The 26,025-nt window shown below is 35.0% G+C and overlaps 1 protein-coding gene across 1 annotated transcript; it reads left to right on the top strand.

Moving 5' to 3' along the window:
• The first annotated feature begins 12,260 nt into the window (after positions 1-12,260).
• On the top strand, positions 12,261-13,224 carry LOC100928026 (olfactory receptor 51G1). Its single transcript, XM_012545408.2, is given in 2 exon segments — positions 12,261-12,580; positions 12,582-13,224. Coding segments are annotated over 2 exon segments (963 nt in total).
• Positions 13,225-26,025: the final 12,801 nt, after the last annotated feature.

The following is a 26,025-nucleotide window of genomic DNA, read 5'->3' as shown; positions in this document are numbered from 1 at the left end:
CCAAATTGAAATAGAGAATTCAAAAAAGCATAAGAAATTATGTGGCTAATTTTGCACTAGTTGATGTGCTTTAGAAGCACCAAATGTTGGGTTGAGTCTTGTAAAGAATTCACAATAGCCATTCTCTTTGGAAAAAGTGGATTTATTTAAGTGAAGGGGTTATGGACAAAATGAAGAGATACACTAGACACCAGGAAAGGTAAATATGAAATACAGTGGAAGAGTATATAGTTAGCAAGAGAAGGGTTTTAACATTTAATTGTAGAAAGGGCAAGTTGACTAGTAAAACCTACAATTAGCCAAGAGAAAGGAAATACCCCAAAAGTTTGGGACTTGCTCTTAGCTGGCAGGTTAAATTCTAAAAGGGATTTAGCATCCTAAAAGAGCGTTACTTGTTAAAAAGGAGAAAAACACCATAAAGAATGATGGCAGTTGAAAAAAGAGAATATAGAAGGATGAGAGGAGACATACTAAGAAGCATGATGGGAGAATCAGAGGAGAGATATACTACTTGGCAAGAGGGAGGGATGAAGGGAAAAACACCATGGGGCAAAGTGTCATGATAGAGTAACCCAAAGGAATGTAGTCTAGATGGCATGGGCCATAAGCAGATTTATAGGGAAACTTTTAACCTCAAAGACATAACCTAATAGGACATAGCTGGGATGCCCATGACCTCCACAGAGGGTGAGCCTCAAGGGTTGTATATGACTTGGATTTCTGACTGGAAGTCTTCCATAGAGGGAGGACCATTAAGCTAAAATGATGTCTATCAGAGCCTTTTCCCTGCCTGTCCCCGGGGAACAATTCCATCAATGCTCTAGTTTCTCCAACCATATTTAGCTACTGAGAATCTCATCATGAAGAAGATAATTCCTTGAAAACTAGAATTGCACAAAGGGGAAGCTAATGACATCTTAAGACATCAAGAAATAAAAGAAAATCAAAAGTTTGAAAAATAGAAGTGAAATATTTCATAATATTAGATAAACAACTGATCAGGAAACAAATCAAAAAGAACTAATAAGAATAGTCAAGACTACATGAAAAAATACAATAAAAATTGATACACTGCTAAAAGAAATTATCAAGGAAATCACCCTGAAGTTCTAGAATGACAAGACAAAGCAGAAAAAAAAAAAATGCACTGATCACCATCTCAAATAGTACTAAGGAGGAAAACTTAGAGGAACATCACAGCAAAGTTTCAAAGCTCCCAGGTTAAGGAAAACATGTTGGAATCAGGAAGAAAGAGTGTAGTTCCAATAAGAATTACAGAATACCTAGAAGTTATATTGAAAGATTGTAGAATATGAAATACTCTATTCCATAGAGCAAAAGAGCTGCATAATTTACCCAGCAAAATTAAATATAGTCCTGGGAATAAATGAATATTTAATGTAGTGAAAGAGTCTTAGTGTTTTTGTGACAAAAAGCCCAGAACTTAAGGGGAAAATTGACATATAAATGTAATGTTGGAGAACTGAGGCAAGATAGAGATTAGAGAGTAATTAATAATTTATTTGAAAAGAAGAGATTTACTGGGACCAAATGGATCCATGGTTTGGTCCCAGAGCTGAATGAGACTATCGTTTCCAAGAATCCAGCAAACAATCTGAGTTCTCAAAGACATATATACACGTGGCTCAGACACAGGGGGTAGATTGAGGCAGGGGCGGAGTCAGGGTGCTGAGAGCAGGAATGGGACTCTGACAGGGTGGGGTGAGCCAGCAGAGATGGGTGTCTGGTATTCTAATAGTATGGAATGGGAAGAGGCATTCTGATATTCTAAAATATAAGATCTTTTATCCTTATCAAATATTCTAATTAAGAGGGAGGGGTGGTTTTGCAGGATTGAGCAGAACAATTATAAACTGAGGCAGAACAATTAGGGAAACTGAGGCAGGACAATTTAGGGAAATGGAGTCAGGATAATTAGGGAAACTGAGTCAGGATAATAACAGAGAACTGTGGCATAACAATAACATCCAGGAGAAATATAAGATAAACATTAATGACAAAATATAAGGGACTCACATGCAAACTGTTTGCTTCTTATAAGTGAAAATATTATCAGACCTTTTAAAACAGTCATTTATGTTTGGGTAATTTGAAAAAAAGGCTTGGTAAGAGATAATAGGTAGAAATAAACATAATATGGTCTTACATATGTAAGAGTTACATATGTTATGACTATCTAAGTTTTAATCTCTATTGATATTCATGTATATGTGTATATATATATGTATGTTTTGTGTGTACATCCATGCTTAATTGTAGCTTTCTTGGAGGGAGTCTAGAGAAGGAGGTGAAAAAAATAATGTAAAAAGTGGTCAGTAGAGAAAAAAAGAAAATCAACAGGGAAGCAAAGAAAATATGGGCAGCTTTGAAAACAATATTATATAGATAAATGACAATGTATTGTTTTGTATTTTTATATTGAATTCTGTCCTATGCTGTATAATTGGCAATTTTATTTTCTCATTTTTTATTTGTTTAAAATAAATTTAAAAACATGGATTGTACTGTAGCTTTTCAATTGTTTCGGTTATGTCCAACTCTTCATGATCCCATTTGTAATTTTCTTGGCAAAAATACTATAGTAATTTGCTACTTCCTTCTCCAGCTCATTTTGCATATGAGGAAACTGAGACAAACAAGGTTAAATGACTTGTTGTAGATCACACAGTTAGTTAAGTATCTGAGGCCAGATTTAAACTCCAAAAGGTGAGTCTTTTTGATTCTAAGCCTGGCAGTTTATTCACTAGTTACCTCTAGGTATGTCATAGAGATAGGATATTAGCTTGGATTCTCTCATTGAATCTTCATTGGCTAATAAATAGAGTTCAAACTCCTTAGACTAGGCATTAAAAATCTCTGCGAATTTGGCTGAATATTTCTAAACTCATGCATCGTCATTCCCTCAGATAACTTTGTATGTAACCACCTTTAGGGCAAAGGCATTTTAATTAATTTATTTATTTTTATCTTCAGGGTCTAGTCCAGTGGCTTGTACAGAGTCAATCTTAGTAAATGTTAGTTGCTTAAATCAATTGATAAGTAGACACATGAGCTTTCTATTATATTGATTGTATTTCTGTTTAATAATTATTATAAAATTGAGTCATGTGGTTTTAAGACCACCAATACAGTTTCCCCTAAAGAAGACTACAGTTTTAATTTGAAAAAAAAAATAATATAAGTGGAATGAATGATTTTTACTCTCTGTGGAGTGGCAAAGTGGTTTTATAAAAGCTTAGTTGCTTGATCTCTTTCATTCAACACACTAAATGTATTCTATAAGCCTTTCTGTTTTTCTCAGGTTTCCATAGGTAGTTGGAATGAGTTTAGAGTCCCTTCTTCCCTAACTTTGTTCAAGGCAGGGTCAAGAACAATTTAGAGTGAATATATGGGTCCCATGTTGAGGTGCAGTTTGAGAAAGGGATAAGGACTTAACATCAGGATGGAAAAAGGAGAGGGACAAGATAAAATTCTGCCAAAGAAAAATTTTGTTTCCTACTTAGATGAATAGAGAGTAAGTATTAATTAAAGCAGTCTTCTTCATCATCTGCATGAGGGACTATAGTATAGGAGAAAGAGCACTAGACTCAATTGAGAGACTTGGTCCAAGATATCTAATTCACTTCAGGGGATCATTTATTCTGCAGTTTTCTGGTCCTGAGATTTCTTTTTATGGCTAGTGTAGACCATGGCTCTGCCCTTGAATGATAGTGCTTTGTTGATCATCCTTATCTCTTAGGTATCCTCAGCAACTATCATTTTGGCTTTATTTATTGCTGTTATTCAGTCACTTTTTAGTTATGTTATGTCTTATTCCTCATGACCTTATTTGGAGTTTTCTTGGCAAAATTACTAGAGTAAAAAAAAATACTATAGTGATTTGACTTTTTCTTTTCCAGATCATTTTACAGATGATAGGCAAATAGGGGATAGTGATTCCAGATTTGAACTCAGAGAGATAAGTCCTTAGTTTCTCACTCATGACTAGGTTAGACTCTCAGATATTTTGAGAAATGGGCACTTGAATGTGAATGGTATCAGAAAATCAAGGCATCAACTAAAAGAGTATGAGTTATTTTTTTCCTTTTTATATGTTTATACAAACTTCTTTTCCTAGACTACAAAACCTTTTATATAACTAAAGCTTATTCAAAAGTACTTTCTCAACCAAATATTTGAGAACGTTTTGTTCTTCCCTTTATATCAGCCTGTTCCCTATCTCACCAATGAAATAATCCGCTTTCATAGTAATTAAATCTCACTTTTTTTGGAGTAGAAAGGTAAGAGGCAGTATAGTTGAAAGATTACACTGAAAAAAAAACTGGGAAAATTTGAAACAAAAGACATAGGTTTGAGTAGATTCATTTGTTTCAGATAGTAGGTAACTTCTTAATCTTTCCCATATCCTTTTAGCTAGAAGTGATTTAGCTGGAAATAGATTTTTTTTTCTCCAAATTTCTTAAAATGGATAACATTTTCTGAATCTCTTTTTTCTCCCCAAAACACTGTATCTTGTTTAGCTGTGTAAAGTAGATATTGCCAATACAAATTAAGCTTCTTGAAATCAAGAACTGTGTCATTAAAAATTATACTACAAACCTAAACATCTAAACCTGTTCTCATAGTGTTAGGTAAATATTAATAGTATCAACTATATAATTTATTAATAGCTCAACAAACAAATAAAAATATATTTAGCTATTTTGACCATAATAACCTGAAAAAAAAAAAAAAAAAAAAAAAACAGGGTCATATCTAGCCACAAACTACAAATGTGCAGAAAAGCCCTTTTCAAAAACAGGGCCTATGGAGCAAAACCTAAAGTAAAACATCATGTTGAGCAATACAGTATGGGGATAGTTAACTTCTGGACTTAGGTTTGAAATTGTAACCCTTTTCTTCATTAATTTTGAAAGCTAGGAGGAAGGATACATAATTTTTTTAAAAAAATTCTTAAATAACTTTTTTATGGGAAATAGTTCTGTACACTTCTAATATGTCATTTCCTCCTATCCTTCCTTTGTATCCTTCCTTTCCTACTCCCTCACCCTCAGCAGAATGATAGTGTAATAAAGTATGTTCTGAGGAAACAAGCCTTTACTGACAGACTGAAACCTTAACCTTGATAAGTAGCATCAATCATTTTTGGGCTTTTTGCTACTCTGAAAAGCGTGGTTCTTCTAGTTGGGTTTAAATAGATTGAGTCTAATCTAAGATGTACAGTTTCTCAAAGATAATTACCTAAATGGGAATAAAGGTAGGAACTATTTCACCGACTCTTTATGATCCATGTTTTGGAATTGGGTGACAGGCACCTAGTTAATTTCATCTTTTCCTCTGACTTTGGACCTAGGTACAAGATCTGTGGAGACCATTTTCAAAATTAACTGAGAACATGAATTTTTGTGAAAACAGTGTATTTTTTTATTAAAGCTTTTTATTTTTCAAAACATATGTGTGGATAATTCTTCAACATTAGTCCTTGCAAAACCTTGTGTTCCAATGTTCCCACTCTTCCCCCATGCCCTTCCCTAGATGGCAAATAGTCCAATATATGTTAAGCATGGTAGAAATAAATGATAAATTCAATATATGCATTCATATTTATACAATTATCATGGGAAACAGCAGTGTATTGATAATTTTTCATAAGTTCTCTGAAGAAAGAAATGAGAAGACTCTTCTCATTCATTGCCTATAGTTCATCCTGTTTTCCTGTGGTATTCTCGATCCAGCTTTAACAGATCTGCAATAACCAACTGTTATATTTTAGTGTGAATATTTATTTTTTTAACCTTCTTACTGTCTGTGATATAGGGTCCTATATCTGATTAGACCCTTTCTGAATTACATGGATACATGAAAAACCATGAACCATGGACATCCTTATATCCATCCTTTGTTTGGGACTCATAGATGAACTGAACTGAAAATCCAGAGAGTTAAATAATTCTTGAGGCCTCTTAGCAAGTAAGAGGTAGAGTAAAATTTAGAACTTTCGTTTCTTATTATCTGGATTTAAAACCAAAAAGTGCTTTTAAAAGTAATCTAATCTTACCCTTTCATTTTACAGATAAGGAAACTGAGAACCACAAAGGTTAATTGAGTTTTCCTTTTGGTTAGGTGACAATGGATTCCATAGGAACTGAATCTGTTATTCCACTCAAAGAGAGAATTTGTGGGTAAAGGAATGTTATCTAATCTTAGAGAGTTATGTAGAGTAGAGATGTAAAATACACTGCCCAGTACTGCAGCCAGAAGCAAATTAAAATGTAATTGGGAAATATTTAATGAAATAAATTAAAAGAACAAAAGTTAGGAGAAGAGATTAATAGTTAAGAAAGGAATATTACAGACATTAATGGGAAGAGAATTAAAAAGCAAACTCATAGGTCCTAGATTCTACTGAGCCCCTGGGGATCACTTCAGATGTAAATGTCATGTGGGGACCTAAAAAGTCATGTGGGATCCTAATGAATTCTCATGTTGGGGAGAGGTTCCTCTAGGAATAGACATGATCATTATAAAGTCACATAGTTTAGGGGTCCCTAGTGAGTACTGACGTGACCTATGTGATTATCTCTATTTCTTAAGTGGAAAATACTTCTCTCTAAAATTTTCTGTGAATGAAGAGGTTCAAGTTTCTTGAGAAAGAAGTTGCCACATGAATAACAGTGATGATGACAAAACTTACTGAAAAGTGAGGATCTGGCTTTTTTATTCTGAATACCAATTTCTTCCTTACTCCCTTTCTAATGCTTGCATCAAATAGGTGAGGGAATTGTGAAGAAGGGATATTCTGGTTAAGACTTGGGGTGGGTAGCTACTCAGTTAAGGGAAGATCCATGTAGTTTGGATGCTCCAGGACAGACGCATGTGAAAAGAGAAGATAACATGACATTTAAAGGTTATGGAAATTTATTCTGGGGGTTAACTTGGGGTGTGTAAATATTTTTCAATTAATAACTATATTTCACTATAATTATTTTTCTATGAATTTTATAACATTGTTCAGAGGAGACTAAATATTCTTATCCCCATTTTGCAAAAGAAGCATAGATAAATTAAACAACTTATTCAAATTTTTATACTACAAGTTTATAAATCACAGAGCTATAATGCAAAATTGGGATATAACATTCCATTCTCAATATGCTTTCCACAGCTTCCTCTTATTAAGAATGCTATGTCCAAGGTATAGGAGTCATTAAGTGAGATAAAATTCAAATCTAGAAAACTTACCCTTAATTTCCTCAATCCTTTTATGTAGAAGCAAAATGTCCTAAGAAATTTGCTTCAGTGTAGAAGAGAGGAACAGGGATTGCTCTTTGAAACCTGGTATATGAGCTTTCTATATCTTATTTGTCCAACTTGACCAAATGTAAGCATCTTTTGTGAATATTTGATGCACAAGGTACAAACAATTATGTACAAATATATTGTGTATAATCACGCTTATATGCCTCTGAAATAGTATATGCTGCTCCAGTATTAAGTGGGATATGACATAATTTAAGACACAAAGAAACTACTGAATTAGAAGGGAGATTTCAAATATTAACTTTTAGTTCCCCACCCCACCCTCTTTGCTTTCCCTATTTACCTTCCAATGATCCCTGTTCCCTTCTTCCTCTTCAGAACCTATCCTTTACAATTATATAATATCTAATAAATCTGAAAGAGATATAGAGGTTATCTAGAATATCCACTCATTTTACAAATAAAGCAACTGAGTCTGAGAGTGTGAAAAGATTTCTCTAAATTCACAAGGCATGTGCCTTGTAAAGCAAAAGAAGTTGATAAGTGGCTCAGGGTAGAGTACAGGGCCTGGAATCAGGAAGAACTGAGTTTAAATACACCCTTAGACACTTACCAATGATGTGATCCTGGGAAATTCACATCACTTTAGTTTGCCTCAGTTTCTTCAACTATAAATGAAAGATGATAATAGCATCTACTTCACAGGATAGGATCAAATAATATGGTACTTCCAAAGTTCTTAGCACATTATGACTATAAACACATAGTAGACATTTGGTAGGTGTTTGCTAAAGGCTGATTTTCTGCCTCCCTAAACCCAGTATCAAAACCATCCTTTGCTTCTGAATCTAGGCAAACTGTCAAAGAAATTTAGTTTGACCTGTCAGTAAGAATGCATCTAATGAATTCTTGATTCACTTTTTTGGGCATTATAATCTAGATGATTCTGGTCTAGAAGCAAGATTCCTTTTAAATGACCTATTGTTTTAAGTCTTTAATGCCAAGACTCTCATGAAATGACAGGAAAATAGATGTGAAGCTGGAAAAGAACTTAAAAATAATCAAGTCTACGCACCACTATCACCACTAATTTTATTGAGAAAAAAAAAAAACTGAAATGAAGTAACATGTCTAATTTAAACCTACTCTTTTGACCTCAAATTTAAAAACTTTTTCTACTAACTCATAATTATTTATACTGTAGAACACCTTCCCCTCGGAATTTTCTCTGTGAAGCTCAGCTATTCTGCCTTTTTATTAGTTATATCCCAAATACATGACATCAAATTAGTACATATTGGAATTTCAAGAATTTCCAGGTTTAAAAATATTTTACCTCATTTACAAAATAGGAAAAAATCCTAAATCAAGTCAGATGATCTAATAGGCCAGACAATTTGCTTTCTTTTGACACAACCATTCACTTAATTCTATATTCTCCTGTCTTGGTTATGACTGAATAAGCAAATGACAGCTGTATATTCTGAGGTCACATATTTTGGAGTCATTTTAATATTGTTTAGTTATTCAGTCATATCTGACCCTTTTTACATCACTCAAATTTGTCATAGCTTTCTTTCTATGAAACAAGCATATTTTAATTTCATCACTGTAATCATTATATGTAGTGAATTTTGGGCCCAAGTATATGAAATACAAAATTAGACACTGCTTCCATTTCTTCCCCTTTAAATTCCAGGAAAATATGGGACCAGTTGCCAAGATATTAGGGTTTTTTTTTGTTGTTGTTGTTGTTATGTACATATAACAAATATATATGTATATATATATATATATTTATTTATTATTACAAATATTAATTTATATGTTTGTATATATGTATATATCTCTATCTATCTACCTATATATCTATCTATCCATCTATCATCTTAAGCTTCAAGCTGGCTTTTGCACTATCCTCTCACACTAATCAGGAAATTTCATGAATTTCTCTTCAATTTCTGCTTCCCTTTTCAATATTACTAAAAGAAGGTATTCTGTGTCCTTTCCCACAATCTAGATTGAGATATTCTCCAAACAGTGTTACTTAGCTAATCAGTTAGATTTCAAACCTCATCTGCTTTGGTATCTGGTATCATCTGCTTTTCTGAAACTCTTGATATTTCTCCCAGCAACTTTATTTCCAGTTGTTGATTCATATAGCCTAGAATTTCTCATGAGATATTCAATGTATAAGTTAAACAAAAAAATTGACAATATACAGCCTCTTTGTAGTCCTCTTCCTATCTTCAATCAATCATCTATATTTATTTCTGTTGTTCTTAACCTGAACACAGGTTCCTCAGGAGACAAGTAAGAGAATTTAGTTCTCCCATATCTTTGAGGCTTGTTACATTTTATTATTATCTACAGTCAAAGGTATTAGTATAGCTAATAAAGTTGTAGTGGTTCTCCCCCCCCCCCCCCCCCCCCCCCCCCCCCGCCCCATCTCTCTTATTTTCTCCATTATTCAACAAATGCTGGCATTTGGTTATTAGTTCCCTGTCTGTTTCAAAACTGGCCTACTATTCTGGTGATTCTCTGTTTATGTATTGTTGAAACCTAGCTTACAGAGTTTTAAGCATAAATGTTCTGGCATGTGAAATCAACACAATTATTCAGTAATTTGAACATTCCTTGCCTTTGCTCTTCTTTATGATTGGCACATTAATTGATCTTTACCAATCCAGGGGCTACTGTTGAGTTTTCCCAATTTGCAGGCCCATTGAGTACAGCACTTCAACAGAATAATCTTAGAGAATTTTAAATAGCTCCTCTGGAATTCCAACACATTCACTAGTCTTACTATTAGCAATGTTTCCTAAGACCCCCAAGATATGATATTCTAGAATTTCTGGCTCTACATTAGTAACCATATCATCATGATTGGTGAGCTTTCTTGTAGAAACCTTCTGGGCATTATGCCCCATTTTAAAAATCTTTTCTGTTTCTACTAAGTCCATACAATTTTTTGTCTTTTTATCATGCCCATTTTTGCATGAAACCTTTATTTGATATCTCTAATTTTACTGAAGAGTTTTCTTGTCTTTCCCATGCTATTATTTTCTTCTATTTCTTTGCATTGCTCATTAGGAAATCTTTCCTTGTTCTCTGAAATATTACATTCATTTCTCTTCATGTCAGCAGAATGGTTTATTTCCCTTCCTGAAGCTGGATCAAAGCACCAATTATTTTGGGAGACAAGGACAGAAGGCAACATTGACTATATTTCTATCATAGATAACCACTTATGCTTAGGTCTCTCAGTCTAAACTGTGGAATTCATCCAGTTTGTAAAAGAGGTTTCTTCTGGCATGATTTCATAAAAGCCTAACTGTTACTGCCTCCCATGCTTCCCTTTTCAATATTACTAAAAGAAGATATTCTGTGTCCTTTCCCACAATCTAGATTGAGATATTCTCCAGACAGTGTTACTTAGCTAATCAGTTAGATTTCAAACCTCATTGAAGTATGGAAGGGGAAGATTTGGCCAATGAGGATTCTTGACACTCATAACACCAAGTAACTCTTGGTTTATAAAACATCATTTAGGTATGAGAGGAGTGCTCAATAAAGACCCAACCCTTAAAACATGCAAGACTTTTCTCTTTTTGGCTGATTATAAAAAGTATGAATACTATCCCTTTCCTGTTTGCAATCCAATATATGAAAGCTTGGTGGACCTATTTCTAGTTATAAATGACAGAGGAGATATGACAAGGAAGCATTTAATAATTGGCTAAGGAAGTAGAACTGAGCATGAATGCGGAAATTTCTAGAAGAGAATAGTTAACTCTACCCTGGATACTTCCTAATGAATAAAGTTTTTCTGTTGGCTAGAGGCAACTCCCATATCTTGCCCCAGGACCATAATATGCAATGACTTAAAAAAAGCTCTTTTTTGTTGTTTGTTTGTTCATATATTTGTGCTTATACTTTCTTGATCTTACGTGGATGAGTTTTCAGAGATGGAATTGATAAGGAGATGTTTTTGATAACTTAAAAAAGTTAGAAGTGTCACTAGAAATTCCTGGATATGGAAGTAGGAGACAGTAGTCTTTTGGGCTTATCTATCCAGCAAGGAGACAATAGGGGAGGGACTTACCTTATCCAGCTTAATAGTACAGAAACTCATCATGTGAGATACCAAGTCTCATGAGAAACCAGCCCACTTGAACATTCCATCTCTGACAAGTTAGAAAAGGATTTCTTACTTTAGATCTAGCGGATCTTGAAATAGTAATTGGGAGGAGGGACAAGAAAATATTAGACATGCTAGCAAGAAGTTTACATACAGAATACCAACAAATTGAGATTGGGAGAAATCTTTGTAAACATTAAATCCATTACTCTTACCTTAAAGGAAGAAAATTAAAAATCAGACACTCAAGATCACCCAATAATTCAAATTATGAATAATACCCAAGTCTTCTAAATGAAAGAGCACTCTAATTTCCAGTCCATTTTTTTCTTGCTTGAATTTTCTCTTGATGATATATGGCACAAATATACACCTACAAACAGGAAAACATAAACATACTATAAAATTATTCAAAGATAAACATTCAGACGACAGCATAAGAATCAAGAACAGAATGTTCAGTATAGATTACTATGTATAATAGGGAACTTCAGACACACATAGACCAAGTCTTCAGGGAGAATTTCCCCCAAAAAGTAGGATTTAGTATTAGCTCACATTCATAAGGCCAGAACCAATGGCATGTGCCCTTCTTACTTCTCTGGGCTGGTGAGCATAGTGGATAGCTGGGCCACCGGAAAGAACATTAAGAAATTGGAATTCCTGATTCTCCTCCTCTCTGGGAGAAGGGTTTAAAAGTCAACTGGATCACTAGTATAATTTTCAAATGGGCAAGCAGCTGCTACCCCACTCATTTCAAGTTAGACAATATAGTGGTTCCCTTCCTTCATTAGCCAAATTCTGCTTTTCAAAGTTATTAGGTCAAGTCTTCAGCACAATGTTGGCTTCAGGAAACAGCAGTCTCCAATCAGCCTCCTTCTTCCTGACTGGATTCCGAGGACTAGAAAGTCTACATGGTTTTATCTCCATTCTCTTCTGCACTATCTACTTGACAGTAATTGTGGGAAATATCACCATCCTTCATGTCATCCGCACAGATGCAACACTCCATGAGCCTATGTATTACTTTCTGGCTATGCTAGCCCTCACTGACCTAGGCTTGTGCTTTTCCACATTACCCACTGTGGTGGGCATTTTCTGGTTTGATTTTCGAGAGATCGGCATCCCTGCCTGCTTCACCCAGCTCTTCTTCATCCATCCTGTCCCTGGTGGAATCTTCAGTGCTGCTCTCCATGTCCATAGATCGCTATGTGGCTATCTGTAACCCACTGCGATATGGAACCCTCCTGACACCTGGCCGGATAGTGAAGATGGGGCTATGTTCTGTATTGCGCAGTGCGCTGCTGATCCTTCCTCTACCCTTTCTTCTGAAACGTTTTCACTACTGCCGTTCTCATGTACTGGCCCATGCTTATTGCCTTCACCTGGAGATCATGAAACTGGCCTGCTCTAGCATCATAGTCAATCATATCTATGGCCTCTTTGTGGTTGCTTGTACAGTGGGTGTGGACTCCTTGCTCATCTTTCTCTCCTATGCTCTAATTCTTCGCACAGTGCTGAGCATTGCTTCCCGTGAGGAGCGCCTCCGAGCCCTCAATACCTGTGTCTCCCATATCTGTGCGGTACTTCTTTTCTATATCCCTATGATTGGTTTATCCCTTGTGCATCGCTTTGGTGAGCATCTGCCCCGTATTGTCCACTTGCTCATGTCCTATGTTTACCTTTTGGTCCCACCTCTGATGAACCCTATTGTTTACAGTGTGAAAACCAAGCAGATCAGGCAGAGAATTATCAAGAAGTTTAGTTTTATGCAGAGTCTGAGTAGCAATCGCCAAGGGTAGACTGAGGTGGAGAATCTGGGAAGGAAGGTCCTGGAAGTTTGTTGTTGATGTTGTTAGGGTGTTGATGCTATTGTTGTTGTTGCTGTTTTAATAAAACAGGGTAAGTTGTTCTCTGGTCTCTAGCCTGCTTTGAAAGTGCATTTGCACTGGAAGGTGATTACCCCACATTATACGTACTAAGCACCCTGCTAATTATCCTTTTCAATGGATTATATTAAATAGTGGATAGAACAAAAATTAACTTTCTGCTTTGGCAAATTTTTTGTGGCCTTTGAGGCCAAGAAGAAAAGATCAGAAGTGAGGAATAAGGACAATTTCTATCTGTAATTTTAACCGAATCTAAATTTATTCCTGGAAGAGATCTTAGAGACCACTGGATACAAACTCCTGATTGTGTCAATAATCAAACTGAGGCCAAGAAAGGTTAAATGATTTGCTGAAGACTACATAGTAAATCATATTGGTGAGGAGGATTCTGGAAAGATGGTGAAGTAGACCAGGAAACTTTCTACTTTCCAAATTTCCTCCACACACACACACACAAAAAGAATCACCTCAGAGCAGCAGAAATAAATAAGAGGTAAAAAGTTGTCCTAAAACAATTTGAGAAGACCCCAGAAAAGACTCCTGGGGTAGAGCTTTGCTCTTAATTAATTTGGTCTTAACACCCCCAAGCCAACTCTGCAGAATCAAGAAACAACAAGTCCTGGGGTCATATGAGTTGAGAGGTAGCCTCAACCTTAGAAACTTTCATTTTACAGACAGTATGTGGGTCTGACTGATAAGCAGACATTTGAAGGACCTTCCATTGTAGAAAAATGCCAAGCACAGTTATATTGACCAGCTACATCTTGCACTGTGACTATAGGGAGGAGTTACCACATATCTAGTGAATGCAGTAGTGAGGGTCAGGAACCCTAATGGCTGTGATCACTTGCAGGAACAGAGTCCCTGGTTTCAGTTCAAGAGCAGAGAGGACAACTATAGTATGTGGTCACTGGAGAAACTGCAGAAAGCAATCATTTGTAGGAGAGTGTGGGCTGGGCCCTTGCTGTGGCTTAGGAGTGAAAAGGAGAGTCAAGGGTGTGCCCTGAGATAAAGCTCAGATAATAACAGTAAGAAGGATGGAGATTTAGGACATCATTCCCCATATTAAGACAACTATTTGATTATACTAATTGCTACTAAAAACACAAAATTTTAAAAAAATAAGTAAAAATAAGTGAGCAAAGGAAAATTAATCTAATCTTAATAATAACTATGGGGACAGAAAAGTACATATTCAAAGGAAAATAATGGAGTTTAAAAAGCCATTTCTTTTTCTTTCTTTTTTTTTTTTTTTTTTTAATAATTATAACTTTTTATTGACAGAACCCATGCCAGGGTAATTTTTTACAACATTATCCCTTGCACTCATTTCTGTTCCAATTTTTCTCCTCCCTCCCTCCACCCCCTCCCCCAGATGGCAAGTAGTCCTATACATGTTAAATATGTCATAGTATATCCTAGATACAAAATATGTGTGCAGAACCCAACAGTTCTCTTGTTGCACAGGAAGAATTGGATTCAGAAGGTAAAAATAACCTGGGAAGAAAAACAAAAATGCAAACAGTTTACATTCATTTCCCAGTGTTCTTTCTTTGGGTATAGCTACTTCTGTCCATCATTGATCAACTGAAAATGAGTTAGATCTTCTCTTTGTCAAAGAAATCCACTTCCATCAGAATACATCTTCATACAGTATCATTGTTGAAGTATATAATGATCTCCTGGTTCTTCTCATTTCACTTAGCATCAGTTCATGTCAATCTCTCCAAGCCTCTCTGTATTTATCCTGCTGGTTATTTCTTACAGAACAATAATATTCCATAACATTCATATACTACAATTTACCCAACTATTCTCCAATTGATGGGCATCCATTCATTTTCCAGTTTCTAGCTACTACAAACAGGGCTTCCACAAACATTTTGGCACATACAGGTCTCTTTCTCTTCTTTAGTATCTCTTTGGAGTATAAGCCCAGCAGTAGCACTGCTGGATCAAAGGCTATGCAGAGTTTGATAAATTTTTGGGCATAATTCCAGATTACTCTCCAGAATGGTTGGATTCGTTCACAACTCTACCAACTATGGATCAGTGTCCCAGTTTTCTTGCATCCCCTCCAACATTCATCATTATTTTTTCCTGTCATCTTAGCCAATCTGACAGGTCTGTAGTGGTATCTCAGAGTTGTCTTAATTTACATTTCTCTGATCAATAGTAATTTGGAACACTTTTTCATGAGTGGAAATAGTTTCAATTTCATCATCTGAAAATTGTCTGTTCATATACTTTGACCAATTAAAGCCATTCCTTTTTCAATGAGAAATGTCAAATGGTCCCTAGCACAAAAAGTCTTCTTGGAGGAATGCAAAAAGGACTTTAAAAATCAGAGATATTGAGGAAAATAAAATTAAAAAAGAGAAATCAAAGAAAATCAAAACAATTATAAAAAGAAAATCAATCAGATTGAAATAAAGAATTTTTAAAAAGACATAAGGAAGAAGACAATTCCTTGAAAACTAAAATTGGGCAAGGGGAAGTTAATGACCTTCTAAGACAACAAGAAATCAAAAAACAAAATCAAAAGAATAAAAAAATAGAAGAGAGGTATTTCATCAGAAAAAACAATTGATTGAGAGACCAATTTGAGGAGAACTATTTTAAGTATACTTGGACTAACTGAAGTACAATAAATAAAAAATATTGCTACACTATTACAAGATATTATCAAGGAAAATCATTTTGAATTTCTAGGATGAGAAAGTAAAGCAGAAATAGAAAACATCCACAGGTCACTACCTGAAAGAGAATTAAGGAAAAAAACTGAAAGGAATATCATAGCCAAGTTTCAAAGCTCCCAGGTTAAGGAGAAAATGTTGGAAGCAGGAAGAAAGAAAAATTAAATATCATGAAGCCACAATAAGGATTACACAAGACCTAACACCTATTCTGTTAAAGAACCGTAAGTCATGGAATACTATATCTGTAGAGCAAAAGAGCTGAAGTTACAACCAAGGGTAACATACCCAGCAAAATTACTGTAATTCTGAAAAAAAAAAAAAAAAGAATATTTAATGAACTGAAAGACTTTCAATTTTTTTTGTAACAAAAAGCCTTGAATTTAAGAGGAAAATTGACATATAACATCCAGGAGACATGTAAGGTAAACATTAAAGATCAAATATAAGGGACAAAATAAGGTGGATTGGTTTACTTCTTATATATGAAAATATTACTAGTTCTTTTATAACTGTCATTTATGTCTGGGCAGTTTAAAAGAAAGTCTTGATGACAGATGACAGATGAAAATAAGCATTGTATGGTCTATTATATATTTGGTTAACTACATATTTATATCTATGTTTATAGATATCCATGTATGTATGTATATGTGTGTGCATGTATATATATGCATATGTATGTGTGTGTGTGTTTCCAGGCTTACTTGTAATTTTCTGAGGGGGAGAAAATGGAGGGAGGTAAAAAAATAAAATAAAAATTGCATGTAGAGAACAAAAGAAAACCAACATGAAAGCAAAGAAAATCTGTGCAGCTTTGAAAATGCTATGTAATATTTATTATATAGGTAAATAAGAATTCATTGTTTTTTATTGAATCCTCACCTATGGTAGGGTGTGTGCATTGCAATTTTTAATTTTTTTTCCCATTTTGTATTTGTTTAAATTTTTTAAAAATTAAATTAAACAGTATAAATCATATTGTTACTGCTCACTTATTTCTGTTATATACAATGCTTCATGACTTTATGTAGGGTTTTCTTGGCAAAAATACTGGAGTACTTTTCCATTTCCTTCTACAATTCATTTGACAGATGAGGAAACTGAGGCAAACAGGATTAAGTGACTTATTGAGGGTCACACAGTTAAGTATCTAAGGCCAGATTTGAAGTAAGGAACATGAGTTTTCTTCATTCTAGGCCTGGCACTCACTCACTAGCTGCCCCTAGGTATATCATAAACATAGGAAATTAGCCTGAGTTTTCTCACTCCAAATTTAATGAATCTTTATTGGTTAATGAACAGAGTTCATACTCCTCAGACTACATACTAAAAACTCTTCTAATGTGGTTGAATATTTCTAAGCTCATGCACCATTATTCTCTTAGCAATTCTCAGGAAAAGGCTTTTTCATTTTTTTTTTTTTTTAAATCCCTGGGGTTCTATTCCAGTAGCTTGTACAAAGTCAACTTTGGTAAATGCTAGTTGCTTTACCAATCAATTGGTTGGTAGGTAAACACACCATCTTTCTATCATGTTAATTTTTTTTTTCTTTTTAATAGTTATTGTGGCTTCAGGGTAGTGGACTTGAGACCACCATTACAGTCTCCTCTAAGGGAAGCTATAGTATTAACTTGAAGGAAAAAAAGTAATAAATGTGTGGCGAGTAAATTTTTAAAGCTTTGTAAAGAGTAAATTTTTAAAGCTTTGTAAACAATTAAATGTACTTGTGTCTCTGTGATCCCCAATACAGCACTGTCTTTGTGCGAGTTATACTTTGCAGTGCATGTGCCTAAGTTGCATATTTGGTCCCCTTTCCTATGTCCCTTTTCTTCTCTTCCCTTTGCTTGAAATAAAACTTTTTATTGAACTGACTTCTATTGTTTTACATGTTATGTTCAGTACTCAAACTCATTAAAAGGTTGTTTTCCTGGACATCTCCACCTAATCCAAAAGACTTTCCTTAGACAAAAACTGTATACAAGGATTTAACCTATTGTCAGCCACACCTATAATGTGGAGTAAAGCACTGTGAATCTAAATGTCAACACAGGTACTCTAAGACCTCCCTGAAGAGCCTTTCTTATACCAGAGCACTATCACAAAATAATTTGTTTATATATAAAACCAAATGATTAGATTGTAGAGCTGTGAAAGAGCTGTCCTAAGGTAAAATGAATGAGTGAAAGAGAGATATACAGCAATTATATGATATAAATGTATGAGTGGATCACAAGAACTCCAGACTGGTTCTAGGATGAGATAAAAGAAATTTAGGTGGACTATAATAAAAATCAAGATTAATACTCATGTTGAAAGAAGGAAGACTAAGAAAGGGAGGAAGCAGTTGTTTATTGTAAGGGGTCTTGGGAAGAATTGGAGTAAGTCAGTACAATTTTGTTCCCTGGACCGTTACAAAGGAAAATAGGAAACTGACAGAGGCAAACAAGTTAATGAGTTTTGTTGTGGCTATGAAATAATTTCAGCAGTATTCAACTCTCGGTGAAGCTGTTTGGGGGTTTTCTTGACAATGATGCTGGTTCTCTAGCTCATTTGATAGATGAAGAAACTGAAGCAAAAAGGGTAAATGAGCTGCCTAGGGTCACATAATTAGTAAATGTCTAAGACCAGATTTCAAAATGTGAAGATGAGTCTTTCTAATTACAGACTTAGTGCTCCTAGATGCTCAATGTCACTAAGTTATCCTTATCCAGAAGGAGAGCTGGCATTCACAGTATACTAGACCACATTAACAACTTGAAGCCTTTGCCCCTGGCCCATAATATTTCTCTACTATACTGCAATTAGATATTCATTCCTTTGAGATGACTAACAAGAAAGGTCTATGGGAAGAGAGACCTGACAAGTATTCTACTGTTCATTCCATACTGCAAGTGAATCAAAGAAAAACTGCTGATAACAGCCAGAAGAGAATGAAAATCAAAAATTCTAGAGCCCCTTCTTACCCTAATTGTTCAAGGCAGGATCAGGAGCAACTTAGTATGAACTTATGAGTCCTATGTCGAGGTGCAATTTGAAAAATTAATAGGGAGTTAAGATCAGGATGGAAAAAGGAAAGGGACAAGATAAAATTCTGCCAAAGACAAATTTTGTTTCCTACCTAAATGAGCAGAGGGGTTAGTCTTGGTTAATAAGGCATCCTTCTTAATCATCTGCAAGAGAGACAATGGTATAGGAGAAGGAGCACTAGACTCAGAATTGGGAGACTTGGAACCAGATCTCTCATTAATTCACTTTGAGAGATCATTTAGCTTGCAATTTCAGTTGTTTTTCTACTGACTAGGTGGAAATAATAACACTTGCTTTAGCTTCCTCTTATGGTCATTGTAAAATTACTATTCATCTTATCCTTTAGACATGATCTCTGAATTCTCTGATTCTCATTAGACATGATCTCTGATTCTATAACTGAGATTTCAGGGATTCTACAAAAGTCATATTAGATAAAAGGCAAAAAATGAATAAAAATCAAAAAACTTTGAAAGGAAGAAAACACTATTTAGGTGTGAGATGATAAATTATGATAGATATGAAAACTCTTCCCCAAGCAGATAGGCATGGAATGAATAAGATTTTAATTGAAATGATTATCAGTGTATTACACATTCCCTCTCACAAAAGTTCTGGTCATAAGCTTTATTTCATCTCCAATTTTACCTCTGCTTTTTAATAATAGTGCTTTGTTGACCACCTTCATCTTTCGTGTGTTCCTCAGCAAATACCATTTTGCCTTTTCTTATTGTTGTTATTCAATCACTTTTTCGTCATGAATACATGATTACATTTGAGGTTTTCTTGGTAAAAATACTGAAATGATTTGACATTTTTTTCTGCAGCTCATTTTATAGAGGAAGAAACAGGAAATAAGATTCAGTGACTTGCCTAGGATCACACTGCTAGTGTCTGATCCCATATTTGAATTCAAGGAGATGTCTTACTGACTCTAGGGATGACACGTTAGCAACTACCTGTCCTACACATTTGGCTGGTTATCCCTCTGTTTAATTACCTTCTCTCCCTCCTTGATTCTACATGTTAATTCTACATGTATTCTGAATTGACCACAACCTTCAAGAGCCAATGAATTGTTCCCTAGTTCTTTTCAATGCTTTTGACCTGGATTTGGACCTCTCCATGCTATCCAGTGTATTAACTATCTTCTAATTGATTCCTGTTGGATTTTCATAGTTGGTTGCTTCTACTAAGTATTTTCAACCACTCCTTTTCTTTCCTGGAGTCTTCAGTGTTTGTGATTATGGACTTTGATAGGTGGGTAACTAGTTATCTTCTTTCTTCTGAAGTAGCATTCAGTGCTGAACAGCTACAAAGTCTGGTAGACTGGTCTGCTAGTAGTAGCTCATAGGGTGACTTCCTAATGCTATTCCTCTAATACTGTGATGCCAGTGTATAATCCATCTTCCCAGTTGTAATGAACAATACCTGCTCTGATATTCCTTTCAATTGCATCTATGGACTGGTGGCCATGGTAGATAGGTTGGGTAATAGGGAAAGAACAGGCAAATACCTATATACACACTAGCTTCTTTCTCTGTATGTGTGTCTCTGTCTCTGTCTCTATGTCTTTCTTATTCTCTAAATTTTTTTTCAAAAAAGGAAATATTAAAAATAGCTATCATTTGTATGGTCTTTCAGATTATAAAACTCTTTACAAATATATAGATGGATAATTATATGTTTTTCTGCACAAAAGATCAGAATATGAAATATCAGTAGATTTATTTGATTTCTAACAAGATCCCAGAAATTATCATTAAAAGGATGGTTAGTGAATATATTAGAAGGGAAACAGTGATGATAAAATGTAAAATGACTGTACCATGAATGAGTCACAGTAGATTTATTTCTTCATTTAAAAAAATGTTCAAAGGAATACTATAGACAGTTTATATAACTATTAATAAATTACTCAAAAAAATATCTCATCATATTTTCATGCAAAAGATATAGAAATGTGGATCAGAATATAGATAGAGAGAAAGGGAGGACAAGAAGAAGGAAAGGAAGACGGAAATTTAGAGAATAAGAAAGACATAGAGACAGAGACAGAGACACACATACAGAGAAAGAAGCTAGTGTGTATATAGGTATTTGCCTGTTCTTTCCCTATTACCCAACCTATCTACCATGGCCACCAGTCCATAGATGCAATTGAAAGGAATATCAGAGCAGGTATTGTTCATTACAACTGGGAAGATGGATTATACACTGGCATCACAGTATTAGAGGAATAGCATTAGGAAGTCACCCTATGAGCTACTACTAGCAGACCAGTCTACCAGACTTTGTAGCTGTTCAGCACTGAATGCTACTTCAGAAGAAAGAAGATAACTAGTTACCCACCTATCAAAGTCCATAATCACAAACACTGAAGACTCCAGGAAAGAAAAGGAGTGGTTGAAAATACTTAGTAGAAGCAACCAACTATGAAAATCCAACAGGAATCAATTAGAAGTAGTCTCTAGTAGAACTCTGTAGTCTTAAACATTATCATTTCTCATGCATCCTAAGATCATACCTTTCTGGGGCTGCTATGTCAAGCAGTAGAATCATATTAACTTTGTAATCTACTATACCTCCTTTTCTCTACTACAGTATTTTCATAGAAATTGTTGACTAGCCTCTTTTCCTTAGTCTATACTTCTAAAGGTGGTATTTTTTTTTTTTTATTTGAAGGCCAAGATATCATGTAATGCTGGTTAAATTTTACTTTTCAAAATTCAGTCTCTCAGTTTTTAATCCTTGTAGATCCTGACTTGGTTATCCAATATATTAATACTATTCACTAGCTTTTTGTCACCCATAAATCTGATAAATATGCTTTTTATTCTTTTACCCAAGTGATTTTCAAAAATATTAATTATCATGGGAGGATAAAACCATAGGATAAAAGCAAGGATAATCCACTTCAGATTTTTTTTCCAGTTTGACATAGAGCAAGAAATCACTAAAATCTGGGCTTGCTTCTTCCTATTCCCCAAAGCCTAAATTCCACCAGGGGATGACATTAAGCTCTTTCTCTCCCTGTAGCCTTACCAAATCCCATAGAGCAGAGAACATAACCTTTCTTTGTCATTTATCCTATTGGGTATTATGATCTGTTCCCTTATTCCCCACTTCCCTTATACTCATTTACAGGACCTCAGTGCCACAGGTATTAAAATGTAAATGCTAAGGGCAACTTTGTCTGCAGAAGGTTAAAAGCTATAATGAAGACATGAAGCAGAAGGTAAGATTGAAAGCTTTAGTAATATGGTAAAGACCAAGGAGTAATATTCCACAAACTGTCATTTAGCTAGACTTCCTTGCTCATATTTCATCAGTTTCAATTGTTTGTCACTTTGTTCATTACTACATCCACTTTTCTGTCATCTTCTTATCCTACCAGACTAACAAACTCTCTATTATAGCAGTTTTCATTGTCTATCACTCATTTAAACAGGGTCCAAGGACTTGGATATTCCCATTCTTTCCCTGTGAATTCAGAGCTTCTGGATCAGAATTAGATGAGTGAGTATAAAATGGCAAGTGGATGGTATTCAAGCTGTGGATTTGTTCATCATACTTTAGACCTATCAACTCTGTGCTTCAGATTCCAAGCCTAGGGGTAGAGAAAAAAGGAACTAACAGTCCTGGAAGTAACAGTAGAGAAAAACACTATAGATTACATTGAATCATTTCATGATTAAACCCCTAGCAGATCCTCATCATTGTGAAGGCACATGTGAAGTTATGTACACATTTCCATAAAAGTCATGTTGTGGAAAAAAAACAAAATATGTTCCCTCCCTCCCCCCAAAAGAAAACCTTCAAGAAAAATAAAATTTTAAAATATACTTCAGTCTATATCCAGACACAAGCAGTTATTTTTCTGGGTATGGATAGAACTTTTCATCATAGGTCTGTCAGAGTTGTCTTGAATCTTTACATTGATGAGAATAGTAAAGTCATTTTCAGGGATGGTCACCATTTTCAAATATTTGAAGTGCTCTCATGTGGCAGAGGAATTAGATTTACTCTTTGTGTTTCAAGAGAGAACTAAGACTGAAGACTAAAAGTTGCAAGGAAGTACATTTCAGCTGAATAAAATGATCTTATTCATAATTAAAGCTATGCACATAATGAATTTCTCTCTATAAAAGTGTCTCTGTAAAACTTGGATTACTACTTACTTGCCATTTTGTAATTGCTATTCCTGCTTTAAAGCCCCTCTTAACCTCCTTTTACTTATGAGATCATAAGTCTATTTAAGGGTAGCTAGGAGGCACAATGGATAAAACACAACTTAGGAAACAAGCATGGCATCAAATTAGCTTCAGAAGCTATGTGACCCTGGACGAGTTACTTAACCTTATTTGCCTCAATTTCTTCATCTATGCACTAAGAAGAAAATGGCAAATCACTTCATTATCTTTGTCAAGAAAACCCCAAATGATTTTAAGTCAGACATGGCAAAATCAGCTTGACAAACTCTATTTATTCTTGACTTCATTTCTGATAAAGACCCTAAATTTGTGTAGTACCAATGAGGTTTAGTAGAATAATTATCAGGTTACATTGTATTAATGTTCATGATCAATACGATTCATGAAACTAGGACAAATATTAAAATGTCAATATGCTCAAGAATCCACCTCAAAGAGAGACCACTGACCTAGACAGTACACTTTCAGACACATTTTCAAATTATTAAATAGGCCCCATCTACTTTATCTAAACTTCATAAACTTAACTCTCTCATATTTCCTCCTGCATGTCTTTTTCCAGACTATTTCATTTCTCTGTGACTTTGAACCTCTTCTATATCATCTTAGGCTATGAAATCCCAGATCATGGAACAATAGTGTGAAATTTTAAAAGTTCAAAATTTCCTGATTTTTTTACATATATGACTTAATTTAGCAAAATTGTTTTCTTTTCAATAGCAACTTTAAAGCATTGCTAATTCAGGGCTCGATTTGGGATCCCCCTGAACTTCCAATCATTTTTCTGTTCTAGATGGATGTTATGGGTCATTCTCTATCATATATATGAGTGTGCTATGCACATCACTGCTCTTCAGATCCCAGTATTTCATAGATGATAATTTTTTAAAAATTTATTTTATTTGAAAAAAAACAGAGTAAGAAAAAAAAGAAAAACAGAAAAGGAATATAAAATAAAATAAAAATATAAAAATATAATATATAATCATATATATGTTTAATATATATAAATAATATATATAAGTATATATATATATATAAAATGTTCATTTCATCTTTACTTATTTGTAAATTATTCTTTGATTTTTCTGCTGTGTACTTTATTTACTTAACTTTTTCCCCCTTTCATGTTCCCCATCACATCGAAGTAAGCTACAGTAAAAAAAAAAAAAGTTATTTATGTATATATGTAGATATATACATACACATACATATACACACATCCACATACATCCCACATATACATGCATGTCTTTCCTATCCCTGCTGCCTTTTTAATTTAAATTCTGCTCTATAACTTGCCTTACTATTACTTAATCTTCCCCCACCCAAGGATCCCTCTCTTATCTTCTTCCCTCAGGGCATGACCACTGTTCTCACCCTTTCTGACTTTTCAGAAAGGGTGAGAGCACCAAAGGGAGGTGAGGAGTCAAACCAGACATTGTCAGCAGATTACCTCTGGGCTTAAGGGTCTTATACCTTACCCAGAGTTGCCCCACTATCTGCAGCCCTCTATAGAATATATTTTTGGCCACAGGGCTAGTTCTTTTGATGGTTAATAGATATGATTCCAGGACTCTGTGGCTCTTTATTCAGGCTGCCAATAATCTTGTATGATTCTAATTGTGGCTCCAATGTATTTGAATTGTATTTTTCTGACCAGCAACCCCAAATCAAGAGCTGTCTCCAACTTCGTGCCCACAGACAGCAGCATCCCTGCCCCAATGCCTATGCAATCACCAGATACTAGTTCCTTCTTGCCCAGGGCTTAGCTGGGCCTGGTGTTCCTAATCAGCCAAAGTTCACTCTGTTCTCCCTGACTTAGAGCCCAACTCAACAAACAGTTTGGGAGGTAAAAGTCTCTGTGGTTCCTGCTGAGGCTTCACCCTCACCTTGCTAGTCTGAGGGATCCCCACTTGAGCTTTCTGATGAGCTAGTTCAGAGGTGTTTGCACTTTGGACAGGTTAATTCCTAACCCAGAGTCTTTCTTCAGTTCTTCTCCTGTTATATCAGGAGGACCCTGGTTCTGCCCCAAGTTTTCTTGATTTTTCACCAATGTGTGTTCGTTTTGAGGTGCAAATTTGTTCTATTTGTGGGGTAAATGGGAAGAATTTGAAATGTGCCAATCTACTATGCCAAATAACCAGACCTTCTCATGAATGATGATTCTTGTTAACCTTTGACATACCAGCTGAAGAAAAAGAGAGAGGACAAGAAAGAGAAATACACACAGAGAAACAGAGAGATATAGAGAGACAGACAGAGACACAAACACACAAAGAGAGACAGAGACAGAGAGAGAGGGAGAAGGAGAAAGAGAGGAAGATGGAGAACAAGAGGGAGAGGGAGACAGAAAGGGAGAAGGAGAGGAAGAGGGAACGAAGGAGAGAGGGAGAAAAGAAGGGAGGAAGGGGGAGATGAATTTGAGATGACTGAGAAGAGGGGTACTTACATATTGTGGGCAAGATTAAAGTAGCAACTCATCTATCTGAGCCCATTGTATAGGGGTATAGACCAAAGTTTATTCTAATTAGAGAAAATAAGGATAATAACTAAAGTAGAGGTGACATCGAAAGGAGAGAACTGGAAGGTGACATGGATGTTTATTTCTAGACAATATAAGGGTACCTAATTTAAAAATAAAGAAATAATTGGTAACTTGGGAGAAAGCTAATTCAGTTGGATGATGGGGACACCGGTCAGACTACAAAGACTTAAGGAGTAACTGTGAGAGAGAAGTTATAGAGGCGACTTATTAAGTTATTTTAACTGAA

The sequence above is a fragment of the Sarcophilus harrisii genome, chromosome 3 (genome assembly GCF_902635505.1).
Source record: "Sarcophilus harrisii chromosome 3, mSarHar1.11, whole genome shotgun sequence".
Classification (NCBI taxonomy): Eukaryota; Metazoa; Chordata; class Mammalia; order Dasyuromorphia; family Dasyuridae; genus Sarcophilus; species Sarcophilus harrisii.
Note: the sequence above shows the minus strand (reverse complement) of the source record. Positions and strands in the feature narration are given on the sequence as shown.